A 22347-nucleotide genomic window follows, 5' to 3' on the forward strand; every position below is an offset into this window, starting at 1 on the left:
TACAAGTCTTAATAATACAACATCAAACTAGTCACTAAGTATATTATATTAAATACCTACAATTAATACAAGAGGACAACGTGAGCTATTGGTAAATACTCACATATCGTTATAAATTCTATAGTCTACTATAACTATAAATACATATTATTATATTAATAGGCCCCGTCCCTCGATGCCTCGAAAGGGGTATTACCAACAATGCGCAATAAAGTAATGTTAAAATTAGATGGATGACATCCATTTTTATGTAATTAGTAAAGGAAAGTTTCAGATCGATAATGTTATTAACAACAATAATTATTGTATTTACTCTTTATACTATACTGCGTATATTTCTTTGTTTTTTTATACTATTTTAATATCATTTCTTTGTTTTTAAATGCCATGTTGTGAACGTTTTGAATATATAATTTGTAAAGTTCACTATGTTAATAAATACAATTGAATTTGAATAAAGTTGGTGTTTTTAAGAACATTGTATGGAGATTCCATCAAAATAATAATATGTTTACGCTGTATTATCTCGAAAAGAAGATCGACGACACTCATATTTTTTAATTACTATCTAGGAACCGTCTTGGAGGAATACATTAGTGAAAATTGGAAAAATAGTTCTTAATTTCATAAATCTACAATATGCATTATTTAGACATTAAAATTTCACCTACTTACTTGCCAATAAAATTAATAATTTTAAACGTTGTAGCTGATATTATATTAGGTATAAGTACATAAATATTAATGGATTGTTTTCTTCCAACCATTGATGAATATAATATCAATGGTTTCAACCTCACAATTTTGTTTATAAATATGCGAATTCGATTTTGAAAATTTACACACTTGTGTCAATAATTTAAACAGAAGAAAGTCATTGTTTACATCGTACGGAATATTTTTGATTTTACATTAAGTCTACAAATTAGAAGCGGGTCTCACGGTGTGATATTTCCATATCTGTTATCTTTTATCGCGCTCGTGAGACCTTTAGACCCGCCTGCCTCTTAAAAGTCATAACAATCGACGCTCGGGTGGTGTTTAGTTCATTTTGGACCGGTGACCTAGGCAGCGCGGACGTCGACGCGACACGCTATCCACCGACGCCAGCGGTGGCCAGACGCCAGAGTACAGATATAGCCCTATTAACGCGTGGGTCGAAACCGACGGAGTAGTCTAATCCAATTTGGTATTCGATCAATACATTTAATCTCATTAACCAAATCTTGTACAGTTGCCGTATACGGGTGATAGAGGTAGTCTTCGACAGATCTTCACACAATGCCGGTCACCGATAACATTGGACGCCGGAGGGCTGTTCCAGTCCTCTACGTCAAAGGGACCCACTACGAAGTTGGCTACGATACGGTTCGTATAACATTTTTGTTTACTTAATAAGTGCGTATAATCATTTTCCCACCAAAAATATTATTCTTGAGGTGGTGAGGATTCAATTAATAATACAAGTGCAACGATTATCAAGTTGAGTAAATCTACTTAAAAAGCAAAATATATTATTCAAAATGTTATAAAACATGCGAATAAATATTGTTATTTTTCTCTGTATGTATTACTGTTTTTAGTATTTGAAGGATAAAAGTCAATCCAAATCATTCAAATTATAGACGATTGCTATGAAAATAATAACTATAATTTATGTCCATGTCCATTGTATATATTATATACATACCTACTCCAGTATTGGGAATAAAATACTGATAAATTTTCATATAAATCAGTCACAATATTTATGTTTGAATCCTGTTCTACGCATAATAGGTTTGTAATGATGTAAAAACTACCCTTAACTATTTTTAATTATATTGAGATCTGTACTCGTTTAATCCTCACGAGATTAAACATGCTAGGGATTAGAGTAGTACAATTAGTAAGGAACAGTTTTTATATCACGAAAAAATATTTATGCGTGGAAAAGAGTTCAAATAATATGTAAACGCTTTGTATGAAAAGCTATGAGCATTATATTCCTAACATTTGATTAAAATCCATGGACTCGTGCGTATAAAATGTGGATTAATATTTAGCGTAATAAATCTAGTTTGATTGCTTTGTTCTCTTTTAAACATTAATAACAATAAATAAATATTAATATATTGTAGTTTAATTGTAATAATGTATCATATTTTGGTAACAATACCTTATTTGCAGAATGTTGAAAAAAAGTTATGTATAAGTTTACAGTTCCATATGAATTTGAAGTCAATTAACTAATTTTAGTCACCACTTAGATCATTTTCATTCTCAGTTCCTCAACTTTAATTCTGAATTTGATATTCCTAAATATGCATGAATGCATGAATGATCTAGGCTTTTCGTTACTTCGAAAAGAAAAACAATTTGCCCAACGTTAGTAACCACATAAACTGTATATGTATCTAATAATATGTTATATTTTGTTTTGTATGCAGGCATGTAATTAGTAATTACATACTTTTTTTAGATGTAAAATTTCATCGGTAGATAGATACTAATTTTCAATAAAATCGATTAATTGCTTAGTTTCAGTAGGTCTTCGTTATAAACTAGGGTATTAATTATTACTTCGAATGAAATATCTACTTAATTATCATTAAAGTTTTCTAGGTTTAGTCTATCTGTGCTCATCTAAAATAGTTTTAAAAAGTGAACCTGTTTCAGATATAAGCTCTATTTTTTATTGGCAATAAACAATTCCCGTAAATAATTTCACAATTACAACAAATCTTTTCGATCTTAATTAAAATAAAATAATATCTTATTCATTTTATGACTGTGTCAGGGAACAAATGATATATAATGATAAATACATATTATTTACCTAATATTATTATTACATAATATGGGGATTTCAGTCAAAAATTTCAAGTGTGAAATTCCGACTCATATAACGTTGGAATCCCGTAAATCCCGAACTAATTGACTATAATTTGAATAAATCGGCTGATTTATAATATATAAATGTAAGTCCGTATAATATTTTAATATAAAAAATATATATAATGCGTTTATGATAAACCAGTATTATATGCATTGAAAAGGGTAATATTAGATCATCAACAATAACACAGATTGGCTGTTTCGATATAGTTTGAAATTATGAAATTGATTTAAATATGTACCTAGGTACTTAGGTACATCAGCAATCTTTTGCGAATTCTCAAGGTAACTGCCGCGATTAGCGGGCATACATGGGATTCACTCCTCTATATTTATTTATGACAATGAGTATTATCGAATACTATACGAGTATAATATCCTTATCAATATTCTGTATGCATACAACTAACCGCTGAAGTATTTATACATGTAAATATATTAAATAACATAATTCAGGTATTACAACTAGAAGATACTCCCGTTATGCTAATATAAACAATAAAACTAAAATTTGCGTTATGATGCGATTACAAATAAATATGTAAAGTTGTTGTTCTACATTGCAATTAAGTTTATTTCTGTAACCTTTTAGTAGAGTTTTAATGTTAATGTAACATTGAAACTATACGTATGTATTTTATGACAATTATTAAAATGACTACCTACCTATATAATGTATGGTTTTACGAATATGTTTTGAATATTTTTGTGACCATACACAAAATTTAATGTAATTATTTTTATTGAAATAGATTGCAACCGTTGAAAAATTGTTACAGATAATTAACATAATATTAGTAGCCTGTGGTGGGGGCTGACTGGCCCGGCGGGACATTGCAGAAATCCCGGCATTTTTATATACAATAAAGACTTTTTATTGTCAATCATCCAATTCGTAGAGCTTTGTCGCATTCTGTTTATTACGTTCTATAGTCGTTCAATATATGACAACTGAGTTCATTCATGCTTATGTCGATATTTTTAAAAATCTTGATGTATGAATTGTATCATGAAATTATTAACCGATTGTGTAAAGCTTCTAGGGGCGGCCACGGTCAACCAATCCGCCCCTGGCTACGATAATATTTTTACGTACCTATATGAAACTGTACCTACATCATATTGTACATGGTAATACAAAACGTATTCATTTATGTTGTGTGAGAAAAGAATTATTACTATGAACATACCATATACGCGTAATATATATATGTACTTACACAAAAGTTCGATAGTTTTGACAGAACATAATATTATGACGTAGTTAGAACAATGTCGAGCGAGAGAAAATGATACAATAGGCGTTATGCAAGAGCAATCGAAAATAATAACGGTAGGTAGTAAATAAATTTACTCTATGTAATCCGTGCATAGTAAAAGAAAAAATCACAATCTGTGCGCTTTCAGGGCTAAGTTGTGCCAATATAATAGCCCTAATTAAATCAATTGCAATTATACTCCTTGTAATTTGAAATTTGTTTGCAAAACATATTGCATTATTGTTACAAACCAAAAACACGTGTCTCTTTATAATACGAACACAGTATACACCTCCAAGACTTAGAATACTTAGATGAACAATCACGTCACAGCGGGTCACCATTTTCTTCTGTATGTACAAGCCACTGAGCGAGATTTCAAATGTGAGGGGCTAGTTCCGCCCATTAGAATATTTCGAAACAGAAGTTGCCACGACATGGTTGTCAATATATTTTATATACGCGAAGATTTTAGTTTCAAACAGATACCTTACAAACACAGTTATTCACAATTATTTAGAATACAGAAAGAAGGGCTCGGATAAGGAAGGCCTCATAGACCCGGAAAAATGCCATTTTAACATGATTAGGTACGTCGTACTTTAAAAAAACTTTATTATGGTTCTGATAAAGGTCTACGTTCTTGAATAATATATAATGGTATTAAAGGACCTCGTTGTCGCGTAAGCAGACCGCCGCCATTTTTTTTATTATACTTAACCGCACTTATGATAATCCAAGAGACACTTTTTTTAGCGACTGTCAATTACGAAAAATATTAAATTAAAAAAAAAACAACGAGCCATGTTTTATCACGTTAAACACCTAACGTAACAAATATACCTACCTACATCAGTTCACATGCCTCGCCAACCAGACGCGCACCAAGAAATATATTATGGGGGGTACATTTTGGAAAAAAATACCTATAATTAATGATTTTTAAGTGATTAAATGATGGTGCGGAGTAATGTTCACAAAATCTGAGTGTCACTGATTGAAAAGTGTCACTGACTTCCGCATTTACAACACTTCAACACTCGTAACACTCCACATTTTAAGTATATCTATGAAGACCTTACCTGAAACTATAACTACGTATGTACTAATCCATGAGTGCCAGGGGTGTTCCACTGACACAAGCCTTGCCTGTCGTAGAATTCAGAAAGAAAATGGGGCAACACCACAGAACAGATAATCTATATTTATATAAATATTTCTGAGTTCCCCGGGCAACACTTTGAGAAGAATATTCGACAACTTAATAATTTGGCCCATGATCGTCAGCCATGAGGTCCTGACGAAGAAGAAGTAATATTCCATCCATATAAATAATTTGTATTTTTAGGATCCTGAGGGGGGTCCGAACCCGAACCCCTCCTTTTCGTGTGGGCGCCTGTTGCCAACGTATTAATTATGTTTGTCGTATTATAATAATTATGTTGTCAAAAATGCTTTGAATGCTCTTGATAAATTCGGAAGTGTGTGGAAAAAACATGACAAAATTTTGCCTTCATTTTAATAGTTTACGTAATTAACTTTTAGCGGGTTACCAATCATTGTTTAATTAACAACTCCCCTAGCGTCGATTCGCTGAAATTGCCATCATATTTTATTTTATAATATGCTTCCCGACTTTTTACAAGTTTTAATGTAGGTACCTACCTATCTAGCACTGGCGAGGGATGGAGGTAGGCTGTTAAGATCCGACATAAATAGTGCACACTAAACTTTGTCAGTCATACTTATTTGTTTTCATTGAACTAAGAATACAATTTGTGGATGGTGCTAGTTAATTTTTTAAATTCAAATAAACCCTGCCTAAACCAAACCATAATCGTATAGGTATGCTATAGGGCCATAAGGCGATCCGACAAAAAAAGTTCACACTTTTTCAGTCATATTTATTTGTTTTCAATAACTACAATCCATAACTACAAAATCAATAACTACAAAACTTAAATCCATTAGAATTTTTATTTGTTTTTGTTGAATTAAGAATAAATAATATTACAGATGGTGTTGATTAGTTATTTAAAATTCATTTAGCCCTGCCTAAGCCATACCATGATCCATAAAAATATTTGGTACTGTTCGGTTATACCGGAGGCAGCGGAAAACGCATTTTGAAAATAGTCGATAAACTGGATTATTTGTTAGTTTGGGTTAGTTTAGGTTCGGTTAGGTTGGGTTAGGTTAGGTTAGGTTAGGTTAGGTTTGGTTAAGTTAACCTAACAAATAATCCAGTTTATCGGCTATTTTCAAAATGCGTTTTCCGCTGCCTCCGGTATAACCGAACAGTACCAAATATTTTACTATACTATCTATATATCTAAAATTATGTATGGTTGAATGGCAATATTTAGATATTTTATAGATAAACGAATATTTTTTGACTATTAGAAGACTATGGCTTGAATTATGAGGGGTTTAATTGAATTTTAAAAACTAACAAACACCATCTACACATTGTAGTATTAGTACAATGAAAGCAAATACGTTTGACTGATAAAGTCTAGTGTGTACTATTTATGTCGTATCTTAACATCCTACCTCCATCCTTCGCCACTGCTATTTAGTACCTACATAACTATTAATTATGTTCATTGAGATCGACCACGCTTATAATATACAGTAGAAAAGTATATCACCACGTCCGCTGCAATTCATATGAGCCCATAATAAATGACTTAACAGATTTTTTAGAGCTTATTAACTCGTTGGATTGGAGTATCTGGCAGTCATTCCCAATTGGAATCTAAGACAAGGGCACGCGCACGCTTCGCAACACTGGTCTAGGTACTAAAACGAATTAAATCAAAACGATTATCCAGAAAATTAAGACACGGCTGTAGAAAACTCCGTGAGATTGAAATCGACGTTGACATACGTGGTTGAGACAAAGACCCTTTGTTCCACTTATTGCCAGAATCTAACGGTCACAGAAAGGATAAAGGCATGAAGGATAGGATGGAGGAAAGGAACACTACAGCATCATTGAAGCGCATAGCGTAAAGGCAGTGTTGTCTTTATCACAAAAATATAAAAAAATAAGATATTATTTTACCTATCCCGGCCAAAAAAAAAATATCGACAAAATTCATAAATTTCGTTTCAAATCAAAGTCAATGTCTTTTATTAATCTGTTTCGAACAACTTTTTTTCGTGGCTCTCCAAATATTCCTCTACTTCGCACGAAAATATAGTACCTACTTTAGGCGTACTTTTTAATGTAGAAACTAAATCTTAAAAGGAAACTCTTTTCCGATATTCAAAATTATATACTACGTTACTTTTTTAATATGCATACCAAACTTATAGTATGGTTGGTAACACTATACCGTTAGTCCACATTCCGACAGTCATAAAACTGCCAGTGTTGCCAAATAAGGTTTATTTTATACAATTGTCAGGAGTGCATACAAAGGGGGAGGATCGGGTTCGGACCCCCCCCCCCAAAGATGAAAAAATACAGTATATTGAATATTTCTTCTTCTGTCAGAAGATCGTGGTCCGAATTATTGTCTTTTGAACAGCTGGTCAGCCACACTCCTCTTGGTATTCTACGACACGCAAGACCTGTGTCAGTGGAAAACCCATGGCACCCATGAATTGGCGCAGCCATCTGAGCCATCCTATTTTTAGTAAGACAGGGACGACACAAACGTTTATTAACGATCGATCTTAATATTAATGACCATGTACTGATAACCACATGCGAATGCCACAGATAGCACTAACTTGTAGGTGAAAGTTCCGGTTCGAAGCCCTGGTATTTGTTTTTACTGTTTTCGTGAAATGCAAGCTAGCAATCTCGGTCAACAAAAGCAAGTTAAAATTTGACAACATATTTTTTATAGTGCACGGCGCTGACGTAGGTATTATTAATTTAACTAATAACCATAGATACCTACTATAAATGTTACATTTCTTTCTTGGTTGACGATTTAGTTTGTACGTGTTACTATTATGCAACCGTAAACAAATCATATAAATATTATAAATAGTATTTTTTGCGAAATCCTGTGATTCCAATATTTTCCGGAATCCCCGAATTAAAAACTATAGCATGTACAAATTGAAATAAAGTTTCTTACATATACGTCCCCATGTTATTATATTCATATTGCACTAGTTCATTACACTCATTATAGAATAAGTATTGCGCGACTTATTTTTACGTAAATAACAGGTTTCAAATTTTAAACATTTATTCCATAAAATAAGAGGAACATTGCACGATAACCACTTAATGATTACCTACATACTTTTTTTTTCATTCATAATGGATAGCACTGTAACATTAAATCATATTTATCGAAAATATGAAGGAGTTATGTATTTAAAAACTAACACACTATCACTTACTAAATACGTCATAATTATCAGATTAATACTTACGTTTTTGATACAGGAAAATTGTAAAAATAATGAAATTTATTATTATTGTCTTTGGTAGTGGGATAAGGTAATACGAAACTAAAACCCATTTAACCTTTTGTGAACGAGACTCAAATTTATTGTATTTAAAATTTTCCAAAAACACCATATTATACACTTGTGATCAGGCTTCAAATTTTTGTATTTCACTCAACATTTCCTTAAAATTGTTAATTTTTATTTATTCCTGCTTTTTATCTATACATTGAAGTGAGACTTTCCACGGCAGGATTAACATTGTTTTGCATCGTTTTAATCTTTAATGTATGTAGATAGTTAAATACGTATACAAGTCCTTGGAAGATGTGTCAAGTAAAAAATGTAAACAAGAACAAAAACTTCGATATTTGTTTTGCTTCAACTGGAAAATTTACATTTTTTTTGTGGCTTAACTACGCATCATAATTATTTTTCACCTGTGAGTTTAACATGAAAGTTTATGTACATTTTTACGTAATGACCAAAACTAGATAATATCACGGTAACGTATGCTTTTAGTTTTTTGGCAACCATCTTGAAAATGTTGTTCCGAAAAATGGTTTTTCTCAAAACTACCATTGTACCCAGTAAAATATCAATGTATCTCTTTCCTAGAATCATGTCACTAAAATATTTTTTTATTGAAGATGACAATGATGACATAATACAGGTAATAATAATAGTGGATTTTTTGTGTTTATGTAGGTACGTACTTATCTGTTTGTTAGTTAGTTAGAGATAGTTTGTTACTGGGCTTTATTGTGGTTTCGGTAAAATTGTTTACCTACTTACTCAATTTGTGTAAATTTAAAAAATTGTATGCTTTAATGATTATAAGACTGGCTTGAACTGTTTCGAGCTCCCCTTTTAAATCTTCTGACGAATCGATTGCGTTATTTGCGTCAAATAAAATCGCCGCTCGAGCCAATGATGATGATGATAACATTTTCCGAAAACAATAAAATAATTCTCTTCAATGCAGACTACTCGATCTAGTTAAATACATATTTAAAAGAAAAATAACAATTATTAGGTATTACTTATTATGTACACAAGTGCTCAAATAAACCTTGTGAAAACGATTAAAAACGAAGAGATAGGACAATAAAATTATTATCAAGAAAAATATATTACTAATATTTGGTATACCTACAGTTATTTATCTACTATACTATTGTCATGATTTCAGTTTTTACTTCTTTCTGTTTGAAATATGATGCAAATTTATATTTATTTTATTGGGATATCGTGTATTATTACTTTATAGCTACCGTTATACTCGAAAGGTAAAGTAAAGTCCAGACTAGATAGCACATACGTCCGCATACAATTTATACAATCATTTATTTTAAGCTGAACGCACGGCCACGCCTGTAAATTTTACCTTCACATTAAAAAATGTATTTTGGGACGGTCCACGAGTCGCTACTTCCGATGAAATAGTAAAAAATCCAACAAATAACGTTGCCACACTTGTTTTTATCAGTATTTAGGTATATCTTTTCCATCTACAGTGGAATACAGAAAAATATCCATATTTGGTCAAGATGAGTTTCTAGTCATATATAGAGTTGGGTTTCGGGAATTTCCCGATGGGAATTCTCGAGAATTTTTCGAGATTTTTCATCCCGAATCTCGAGAATTGAAATTTTTAACATTTTGTGGAATCTCGAGAATCTTTTCTCGGGATTCGGGATTTCTTTATTATCAAATATTAATTGAAAAAACGATTTTCTATATGAAAAAAGTGGACAGAAAACACAAAACGTTCAAAGGCTGATCGAGGCATCACAATTAAACCAACGTCGACTCAAAATTATCGCAATTTTTGCAACGTCACGTCAAAAGTAATGTTTTGAATTATTTTTGTTTTCCTACCTCTATTTTTAAATTTCCCGATATCTTGAGAATCCCGAATCCCAAATCTCGAGAATTTAAAATTTCATCATTTCGGGAAATCCCGAATCTAGAAATTGAGATTTTCTCGGGAAATACCCAACTCTAGTCATAAAGACACAGCTGTCAACGTAAATTACTAGATTAAATTAGAATTAATAAGAATAACTTTTTTCAAAACCATTATGGTCATTTGTATTAAAATATTACAAATGATTATAAACAGTTTTTAAACATTTTTACACAATGTTTATTTGTTTACGAACAGGTTAATCTTAGTCTGGATTGGATATAAATAATATGTCTTGGTGAAGACAAAATACGAACCTATCTCTTCCCCTTTATCATTAGCCCTACAATCGGATATGGAACTTGGCTATAATGTCATATCCGTCTGTATAGTTTTTTGGTGATTAATTTTGTCGTGGCCTTGATTGTGGCCCGCTTTCGTATCGCAACTTCTACTCTATAATGAGAATCCGTTGATAACACCCTCTTTTCAATTCCGTTGCAGAGCTTTACAATTTCAACTTTTAATTTGCGTATTTTGCTATACAGTAATATATAAAATGACGTAATACAACCTAACATAATTTCGTTCTTATTGATTTTTTCTTTTACTGAAGTCACCTTAAGTGGAGTTGACACCAACAGAAAAACAGCAACGCGGTTCGACTTGCCATGTTAAAATATTGTGTGAGACGGTAGAATTTTACTATCTGTAAACACGGCTTAATCTCTCGGTCTGATATTAGTGATTTATATATTATAAGGCCACCTAAAAGCATTTGTTATCAAATAATACTATGCTAATTAAATGCGATATAAGATATTAATTAACTTAGCTAATTATAATATTGTAAATTACAGCACTGATTTTCATCGACCTAAAATACCCTAATAGAATACTTGTCTTCTAATCAGTCTTGATAATAATAATTAATTTATCTAATGCAGTTAGATATAATCATCATAATAAATTCTACATCACAATAATTATTGAAAGATAAATCAGAAAAACAAATCATTTGGTAGGATAATAGATTTTTTTTTGTTTGATATGCCCAGGTCCGTCTACATGTGCATTCGGTGCATTGCACGAAGGCGGTTGAATTTAGATAACGGCAACGTCAGTGTTTTTTTTTTGTAAATTCAATATTTGGTAGATATCTATTGACATTTTAAAATGATGGTATGTACTTTGCCATAATTTAAAAAAAAATTTAAATAAAAAGTCTTCATCCTGTAAATTAAAAAAAAAATCGGTGTGTGTACTTACTTATGTACGCGCGTTAGAAGTTATACTTCTTTGGCGTAACAAAATAAAATAATCGCACACCGCGTTAGTCAAAATTCACATCAACCAAAAATATTCAAACAGTTAGAAAATAGTTTGCAAAGTGTCAAATATATTCTTTTCATTGGATTTTAGGACGAAAATTTAATAATAATAAAAAAACATCCGGAGCAGTGGAGCACTACAAATTTTCGGTGCTCCGGGTAAAACCCCTATTGCTCCACTGCTCCGTGCTCCTGCTCCAAGCTCCGCTCCAACGCTCTGATAATTAGAAATAATAAGTATACTTAATCTATATTTTTATATAGAATTCTGTATGATTCAAAATTAGGTTAGAAAGTAGGTGCTGAGTAATGCTCCACAAACATTGCGTCGTTTCTTTAATCTCAATGCTACACGGCCATCTATGTCCGGTACTGCAGCTCACGGTGAACTGCATACGTACAATTTACATGTACCTAATATTGTCATAAAATATGCCAAAAATACATTTGTTCTTTTCATTACCAAGAGAGGCCAACTTCGTTAGAAACTTGTTATTGGTCAGCATATTATTTTATTGTAATAATGTAAAATGCATAATTCATGATAATATGCAAGAATTGTATTTTGTAATAGGTACTTACACGATTCTGCATAATTTTTCAATAGGATATAATTACATAGATTTTCACCTTGAATTATTGACGAATATAATGTTATGACAGAACTAACTAACACGACGTAATGACTTTTCCCTAAGCGTTGACCTAGAAACACGTAAATTCGAATAAATAGCGGAATTAGTCAGCTAATCATCCAACAAAACTTACAAAAATTATTATTAATTTTCAGTATTTATAAAAATAATTAGTTGACATTATCATTCATTGTATTCGTGAGTCTCTAATTTCATAGGTAATTATAGTCCACACGAAACGGCAAAAATTAGGTACAAAGTAATTAGGTAAATGGAATATTACTTCTTCTTCTTCTTCATCAGGACCTCATGAATGAGGATCTTGGCCTGCACGCTTTGGCTATGTAACAACCTTCTCAGGCATTCTACGAGACGCAAGACCTGTGGCTTCTGGAAGACCCTTGGCACTCATAAATTGTTATCTGAGCCAGGCGGCTCTCGTGGTGCAGTGCGTACAGCGCTGGCCTTCCACCCGAGAGTTCTGGGTTCGATTCCCGGTGAGGACACAAAATTTATGCGTTTTTCTCAAAGCCTGGATGCTTGTTCAAAATTACTAACAACCACCTTGTACGGAAAAGCAAGGACATGGTTATTAATAATTCTAAAACAAAAAAATAAACTATCTGAGCCATGAAATGTTTGCTTTAAAATTCCAATGCGGCATGTCTAAAAAACAAAACTGCGCGGATAGCACAAACGGACGCTAAAGATCCTAATAATTATGACAGCTTAACCACGCGCATTCGAAATCCACTTGTGGATGCGACAGCTCGCAATAACTAGTAGGTGAACACCATTAGTTACCTGCAGACCAGATGTTTATTGATTGAATCAAAGTGTGGAGTGTCCGTGTATGGGGAATGTATCTTAAAATGGTAAATATGGAAGTCAATGATAGTCATAGTAAACCTTGCTCTTTCCGCCACCCTAAAAAACAATAAAAATATTATGATTTTTTTTCAAAGTGGATCCTTTCAAACTATTTTTTCTGTGTGTGCGTCTGTTATACTCACTCAGCGGCGAAGGGTGTAGGTAGGCTGTTAAGTAAGCTGTAAATCCGACATAAATAGTAAACACTAAACTTTGTCAGTCAGACATATTTGTATTCATTGAAATTAAGATTACAATTATTTACACCATCTGTACCCAAACCCTGCAAAAACCCTGCAAAAACCAAGCTATAATAGATAATAATCAAAAAATATTCGTCTATCTATAGAATATCTAAAATTATACTATTAAATCATACATAATTTTAGATATTTAATAGATAGAAGAATATTTTTTATCGATTATGGTTTGGTGTAGGCAAGGCTTAATGAATAAAAAAAAAACTAACCAACAATATGTGAAATTTATATTTTTGATTCAACGGAAACAAATAATTATGAATAAAAAAATGTGCACTATTTTGTCGGATCGCCCATAACATAAAAAAATATTATGGGCTGGTTTAGACAGGATTTAATTGATTTTTAAAAACTAACCAGAACTATCTGTAAATTATTGTAGCTTGGTTCAATTATAACAAATACGTATTACTGACATACTTAGTTGTAAGTGCACTATTTATGTCAGATCTTTACAGCCCACATCCACCCTTCGCCACTGATGTAAATTATATTAATCCCATACGTCAAATTAGAAAATTGTGTAATGGATGCATCCAGCGTCAGATATTATATTCTTGAACTGAATATGAAATGCGCTGATAATTATATATAAAATACTAGCTGACCCGGCAAACGCTGTTCTGCCATATAAATTATTTCAAGTGAATATTTTGGTTGTTAAATAAAAAATAACGAATGTATCGTAAGTGTGTGGGAATGGGATCTATGACAGAAAGGGGAATGGAGCGCTGTAGACGAAGACCGCCGATAAAAACAAAAAAACACCCACCATTCATTTTCTCAATTCAAAATGAGTAATGATGTTCATAATGAATGAATTACTTGTGACAGGATCTCGTTGTTTAATGTTTATGCAATATCCGTCTTGTCCCTTCTAGAAAATTAGCGGATATTGGATAGCGTCGTATGAACGGTGTGTGTCAGCGATGAACTCCAGATTATTGTTTCTTCTTCGAATCACGATTTCTCGCGTCGATGTGCGGTCGCCAACCATGATTCCAGCAATGTCGTCAACAACAGGCGCATTGAATCGACGCATGTGCTCTCCAGCTGGTGTTTTATCAGGATTGATGACAATAGCGTGATTGTCACTTTGCAATTCGTGCATGTGTGCTTTGAAGAATTTCAATAATTCATTGTGCTCATTCAACAGGGCGTCCAGTTCGCCAACGGTGCGCCTGGCATTAGGCGAATTGAGGCTATTGTAGCCGCAACGTGCATTCACATGATTGATGTCCTCACCGCCCATGAAGTAGATTTGTAAAAAATTATGTGGTTCGTTTGGCATTGGCAGCAATGAGCCTACTTTGTGGTATACTTGGCCTTTGATTTTGAACGTAGAATGGAATTGTTGACCATTTGCCGCAGTATTGTGAACTATTTCTGTTGTTCCAAACGAAGTCATTTGGAAGCATGAATTGAATGTGCGAATGGACTTCAGGAACAGGTTTGAATCTGGAACCGTGCCGATGAGCAAGCCGTTCAATGATTCTGGTGGTATCTCAATTTCTGGTAGTTGCACTTTTCCTGATGCGCAACACATCCCAGCTGACTCATGTTTGAATTTGAGCGCATGACAATGGGGACATTCTTTGTCCATACAATCAGCACTTTTGGATGAGCGTTGTCGTTGTTGATTTCGTTCAGCTCGTGCCTCTTGTGATTGGGATGCACGCAATTGCGACATGCTTACATGCACGTTTTTGTTATCTTGTTGGATTTGTTCGTCTGTTCTTTCTGCTCTACTATTTTGCATGTTTGTTGCTTTATTCGTTCGACGGCCCAAATGGCCCCGCTTGCGTCTTGCTGGCATTGTGCACTGTAATACACGCACATAAAAATAGATAAATTAAAATAAATCGTACAAAATTTTGCACGCACTGCGTTGTGATATGCCGAATGAAATGTCAAAATGACGCGACGCTTTTCTTGAATTCTTCTCGGACGTAGCGCCATCTGTCATTCAACAACATACATAATTTTGTTCTGTTTGAAATACGAACGACGATTAAATTTGTTCATACAAAAATAATATAATCGCGATTAAAAAATGGGAGGGTGGGGGTAGGAGGGTGGGGGTAGGAGGGTGAAAATTTTGGGTTATAGCTATTTTTTGATGCAAAATAATAAATAAAATACAAAAAGAAATTTTCAAAAAAATAAAAGAAAAAATTTTCTGGATAGAGATACCCTAATCACCTAGCGGTATGAAATATACTTGTTGACCTATTCTCATATCTAACAAATATACATATAAAAATTCATAAAAATCGGTCCAGCCATTTCGGAGGAGTTCGACCACAAACATCGTGACACGAGATTTTTATATATATAGAGATATAGAGATTATCAGCGCATAAACATATAAAAAAAATAATAAAGATACATAGTTGGAATAAATTATAATCATATTAATACACTTGCCAGTTAGAGCTTATTTTAAATTTTCCGACAACGTTTTCAATTAATTTATAAGGTTATTTAAACTCAACTACTAACTCAATCCTTCGGTCGACTCTTCCCTTATCCAATAATAGGTTATGTCACCCCACAATGAATAATTGAAGTTAATGCCTCCAAACCAAAACCCGCCACGCACCACACCCGGTCTTAATTGGGCGTATCACGTGGCCCTACATTGGCGATGTGAAGCATCTAGTTAAGTTTTAGGCCGGGAATGCCCTAGGAGGAGAATCAACGGAGCCTCGAGGGTACCATAATACCTACTTACACATAATATTAGTGCCCACAATTAGGGAATCCAATCCCGAGCCAAAATTCTGATCCCGGGATTTCGGGATTAAAATTTGACAATCCCGGGATTGGCATTTTTTTCCATTGCTAATATAAAAAAAATATATTTACAAATAACATTGATAAAATCGGTCAAAAATAAGTCTAGTATAATTTATACTATTTAAGACATTTATTGTTATTATTGTATACGTCCAATCTTGGAAATACATAAGTTTAATGGAGTAAATATTATTGTAATTTAAATAATAATGAGAATTTAAATGAGATTGCTGTTTCTGATAGTAAAAACTTGATGAATGTACTTATGGCCTTTCCGCTTCATAAATCTAATTAGTCAGACAAATATAAAACTGCCGTAAAACGTATGAGATCATGGTGGAATTACTTTGTTAATAGTGCGAAGCATTGTTTTTTTCCAATCTTTCTCATTGTTATTAATTTACGTGAAAAATAAAATGAATCGGCAACTTACACATGGGTATAAATCAAACTTCATTCAAACTCAGTTTATTTCTAATGTAGTTATTTGTTATTAAAAGTATTTTTTTCTGTTATGTTTACGTTTTTATTTTATTTTCCATAAAAATTTTAGAAAGTTTCGGGATTATGTTTATCAATCCTGGGATTCATAGGTATCGTAAATAGCTCGGGATTCCGGGATTCGGGATCCTGGGATTGGAATCCCTACCCGCAATAGACGAGTGGTAACGTGTCCGCTCACAAAGTCATCGGGTCTGGAGTTCTAACTCCGAATCTAGCAAATTAAAAATGTTATTTTTCAACAGACTTGTGTTTGGAGCCAGAGCAAAGACCCTAATAGATTGTGCAAGTGGCTAACATACATTTCACATAAAAAAATGTTATGAAATGTATTCACGATGCTGTCAAAAGTATTCAAAACCGACACCGAATTGTAGAGCCAATGAAAAAATAGTAATTTTGGGTAGATACTTACTTCAAGTTAATTAAAATTATTTTCAATAAAGAATGCCACATTCATAAATTGTATGTATAATTCGTTGATTATTTTTTTAATTAAAAATTATCAATTACGTAACTTAGTTTGAAAACTTTGAATAAAAACGTTCGCCATAGAAACGGGTGGTGTTGACTGATTAATTACATCGCACACAAATTAATTATTTGTTACGTATTTGGATTAATAAATTATTATACTTCTATATTTTTTATATAAAATAAAACAAAATATGGTATAATATTAATACTAACGACCGAGGGTACCTATTTGATGGTTAAAGTTTTGTACTATTCCATTTGAGTCGTTGTTTTTTGGTACCCGGGTTTCGTAGTTATCTGTTAGGCAGTGTTTTTTACAAACACTTCAACTATGTATTCATAATTTGTTTATTATAATATTTTGTTCATATACTTTGATCCTTGACTGAATGGGTAGGTAATACGGTTTTTACTGCATTGTATTAATTTATTATATACGTTAGAATTGACTGTATTCGTTGTCTGTGTGTATTTACCATCAGATCGCAAAAAAAACGACTCAAATTGAATACCTAGTACAAAACTTAAATTCATTAAAATTTTATATTATTAATAATCTCAGTTTAAAACGCTTCAATAAAATTGTATTTTATGATGCACTTACCAAACTTGTATCTTTCTTTACCTTACCTTTATAATAAAACATTAAAGCGACCAGCAAAGTTAGTTTCTCTTGACAACATTGAACTTGTAACTAAATATTATTATTAATGAATAATAATTTACATATTATGTGCACACTATCCTTCAAATTAGCACTGTATCGTAAATTAAATCAAGGTCTACATTGAAATGATCGAGTTACGTAAGTTTTTAACAATGTCGTACTAATTCGTTGCGTTTGACCGTATCTTTATCGCCAAATATGTTTTCTACATATTAATTTACTATTTAACATAAAATACAGATTATGTCGACAGGCAGTAGATTTACAAGATTAATGAGCTGATAGTTTGAGCATTATAACCGCAAGGTTAAGTACACAATACCTAATATCTGTTTGTATTTCTTTTTTTTACATTTTGTTACATATTAAATTAAGTGAAATATGATATGTGATATATGATACAAAACAGGGAAACGTAGATATAGTTTTTTTTTTGCTTTTATTATTATTGATTAGAGTGGTTTTGACCTTCAATACTTTCATTCGTGTTGTTAGTATCAACGCTATAAAATAAAGAAACAAATCGAAAAGGGATCGATGCTTTTAATACGTGGCGTTGGAGGCGTGTGATCGGGATCCTCTGGTCCGCCATAAGTAGGTACGAACAGATCCATACTTGAAGAGTTGGGGATAAAAGGGAAAATCCCAACCATATATCTAATGTCAGGTATTTGGTGATATGGCCCCGAAGGTAGGTGATAATTTAGAGATACCGGTGATGACTGGCAGCGTAAACGGTAAATGAGGAAGAGGACGAACACCCTTATGCCAGATCGATAAAATTAAGATTCAAAAATTACACATTATTTAATCCCATTTAAGAAATTTACAAATTATAAGATTACGACTTCCACAATCACTGCTAACCTTTCAATTACCACATTTAAATAACACGTTAATTATATCTAATGGCCAACGACTCCAAACGCGCCAGTCGCGATGTTAGCACTAATTGAGTTAAGTTTAGAATATTATAAGAAATATGCAAAAAACCGAGAGAAACATTTAAATATAAAAAATATCAAAATTCAATTTAATTTGATTTAATTATGCTTCCTGTGTCCGTCTGTTATAGGGACCACTACTTTTTTATTTTATATCTCATAAGTACCTACTGGCTTTATTCTTCTGTGATTTTTCCTATTGGTTGAACTAAGTCCTAAGACCTAAATAATAAAAAGGGGCTCAACTTTACCACAGTATGTAAGCATGCCACCTAGAAAGTCATTTTGATAAAGCCACATATAGTATGCGACGTATGCGTACAGTCTCAAGTGAAAGTGTAAGTTTTAAATGTGTATTGCTCTCAGCAATCTACTTAGCTAAATCCATGGACAACCAGAGGAGAATCATAAACTGCTCATGAAGACCACAATCTTAATGAAGCAGCGAATGTCGAACAATCGCTATTCTACCATCAACGCAGGTCATTGAATCTGGAGTTCCATCGTGGCAGGAACTCCTTGGAGGCCGACGCTAAGATAGCAAGAGATCCGGGTATCACAATGATTTCGCGGAGATGTTAGTATGGGATCTTACTGTGGAAAATACACTTCATCGCATGCATTCCATCGCAGTCATCGTTCTCTACAGCTTTTTTAACTGACGCGATCAATAAACCTACATACTGTAACCTTTCTACGTCCAGTTACATTTCTATGAACGACAGAAAGCTCCAAGTTGGGATTTTATTTCAATCGGGATGGAGTTAGTGGTGTGGTGGTAAATAAAATATTGCCGGGTTGATGTTTTTAAACATCCTAATCCCCCCAAAGCACATTTTTAATTTTGTCAAATCACAATTTAGGTACTAGGTAGTTAGGTAGTAGGTACTACATCGCCTCCCACGCCGTAACAATATTGTACTATTATTGTGTGTACAATGTATTATTATTGTGTGGGTAAGTAACACTATAGTGAAAGAGATATTTTGATCAGTAAAATCTATCATTCCATAATAGTGAAAGAGATATTTTGATCAGTAAAATCTATCATTCCATAATAATGAAATGGACAAAACACTTGGTATATAGCAAATTGATAATTCATATATATAACAAACTTAACTTCAACTTTCTTATTATATATTGTCAGGTTACTAGCCTAACCTAAACAAAAAACATGATTTATTTCATATTTATGACAAAATAACCGGTAGCGGTTTTCCTTGAAACGTTGGGGAGAGTCGGTATGAACGTCAGTATGTTTACACGAATTAATTAAATGCACCAAATGCCGTATAAAATAGAAGAAAATGTGTTTATATTTTTTTTTCTTGTCATGTTGACCTCAGCACATTCCCGGGTAGAGTAACTATACGTTTTATAACTTTGCACTTTTTACTAAACTTAACGAACGCCTCTTTGCCTGATTACCTCGCATAAAATTAGATCAAATTCACTTGTAATAATTAATATATTATGTACCAAGTAATAAATAAATAAATAGATAATATATGGAAAAAAAATATTTTTAGAATATGTACCTAAATATGTATTACATCATTTTCATCCTAGACCAGAGTGCAAAGTTATGAAGCGTATACTCTACATTCTCCAGACACCTGGCCTGCAGGTATAAACCATTGATTTAAACTACAAACTATAATCCAGCTCTTACATCTAAACTAGCCTCGTCTGCCGAACAGCCATAAATCAAACTTTCCAAGAACATCGATCCAGTGTTGCATATCGACTGTGTTTAGGGAAAAGGGCGTAACCTTACCTAGCAACACATCTACCTAGCAACAATCGCAAGTAACCTTCGAAACGTATAGATATTTGGATGCGGCGATCGACGAGCCGGTATAGGAATGACCAATTCGTAGGTGTTCGTATGCATCCTGGCGTCTTCGACTCGCAGCCAGAAAATCATGCAACGTGTCGATTGTAACAGTAGATATTTTTTTCAAACTAAAAAGTCGCATTCAACCAATCTGCGGAGCTCCATTTGGTAATATGTGTTTTGTGAATAATGATGACGCCACATCGACATATTCGACACGTTGCAGGCGGACGAGTTTTGATGTGAGAGCCGACTAACGAGTCATTGCGACCCGTCGCAAGTGGTTATCGTGACCAAGATTGGGAATACTGATACACGATTTTAATCAGAACCTTTGTTTTATTTGTTTTGTTTTTTTGTTTTTGCAGGGACGTGTATTCAGTGGACTTATCCAGAGTATGGTGAAAACGAACGGGCCTCTGAACGATACCTACATTCCCCTGTACAACACGATCGGCGGTCGACAAATTTACGACGAGACGCTAAAAGTGACGAAAGCTAACTATCCACAGTATATCCATGAGCTGGAGGGGACCGCTGAAGGCTCTGGAGTGCCTTTCTATAAGGTAAATTAATTATTCATTCACCAGCACCTCAATATATTCGTACTAGTACTACTGCTGGTAGCTTGATTTTAACATTTTTTTTGAAATTGAATTGGACTTCACTATGTTTTCCAAATTAAGATAATATATATACCTACCACAGGGATGTCTAACTTCAACCAGGCTGTGAACTAATATTCAGTATCAAAATTGGCAGTGATCCACTACACTCTCTTATTGGCATTCTTCAATGTAATTAAACGTATTATGTTATTGGCTGAAGACACAGAGACATTACAAATTAAACAGTCTTTCGCCGTTACAGAAAAATTCTCATTTTTCCATTTGTTGTGAAAGTTTTGATCTTCTATTAGGCACTCATTGCACCATCGTCAAACTATTATACAGATAAGCAAAGTGCATACTGCACGACTGTAAGCGAAAACTACGCATCAGTTTAAAGAACGTGATTTCACGTCTTCTCTTTCTCTTACTCCCACGGCAGGCCGTGGGTGATTCATTGAATCAATGACGTAATTTTAAATTAATATTAAATTAAAAGGACTGGCTAGAACTGCCAGTGTCCATTAGATTTTTGAAATTATACTTCTTTTGGCGCGTTTGGGAAAACAGGTCAGAGTGTATTTTTAGCGTGTGACGAAGTTGCGCGCACCGATGTAACACGTTTGGCGTGTGACGGAAGTTGTGCGCCGATGCAACACAATTTATTAATATGATTATATTCATTACGGTCTCAGTGTTACATGCGCATGCGCATAGTGTCATTTAGTTAGTCGTTCAATACAACCAAGTAAACAGCACGTGTTGTAAGCTACCAATATTGTATCGTAATAAATATAGGTATATGTTTATAAACAAATTTCTGGAGACTAACACTCTACACTGCTAATTTATATTCATAAAACTTTATGTATATTGGAGTGTATATATATTTTTCATTGTAAAGATTGTGTATCAAGATTTGAGGCTATATGTATATAAGTTTAAATTATGAGT

At 33.1% G+C, this 22347-nt stretch overlaps 1 protein-coding gene across 1 annotated transcript in view; it reads left to right on the top strand.

Moving 5' to 3' along the window:
* Positions 1 to 1036: 1036 nt before the first annotated feature.
* Positions 1037 to 22347, top strand: part of t (C45 family peptidase tan) — a 49675-nt gene continuing 28364 nt past the window's right edge. The window contains exons 1-3 of the mRNA XM_085942861.1: positions 1037 to 1152; positions 1235 to 1368; positions 21154 to 21351. Coding sequence (XP_085798987.1) covers positions 1282 to 1368; positions 21154 to 21351 — 285 coding nt within the window. The 5' untranslated portion in view covers positions 1037 to 1152; positions 1235 to 1281. The remainder of the gene's footprint in view (positions 1153 to 1234; positions 1369 to 21153; positions 21352 to 22347) is intronic.

This window comes from Rhyacophila brunnea, unplaced genomic scaffold, assembly GCF_057557595.1.
Source record: "Rhyacophila brunnea isolate RB1 unplaced genomic scaffold, BYU_Rbru_1.0 scaffold_1, whole genome shotgun sequence".
In the NCBI taxonomy this organism is placed as follows: Eukaryota; Metazoa; Arthropoda; class Insecta; order Trichoptera; family Rhyacophilidae; genus Rhyacophila; species Rhyacophila brunnea.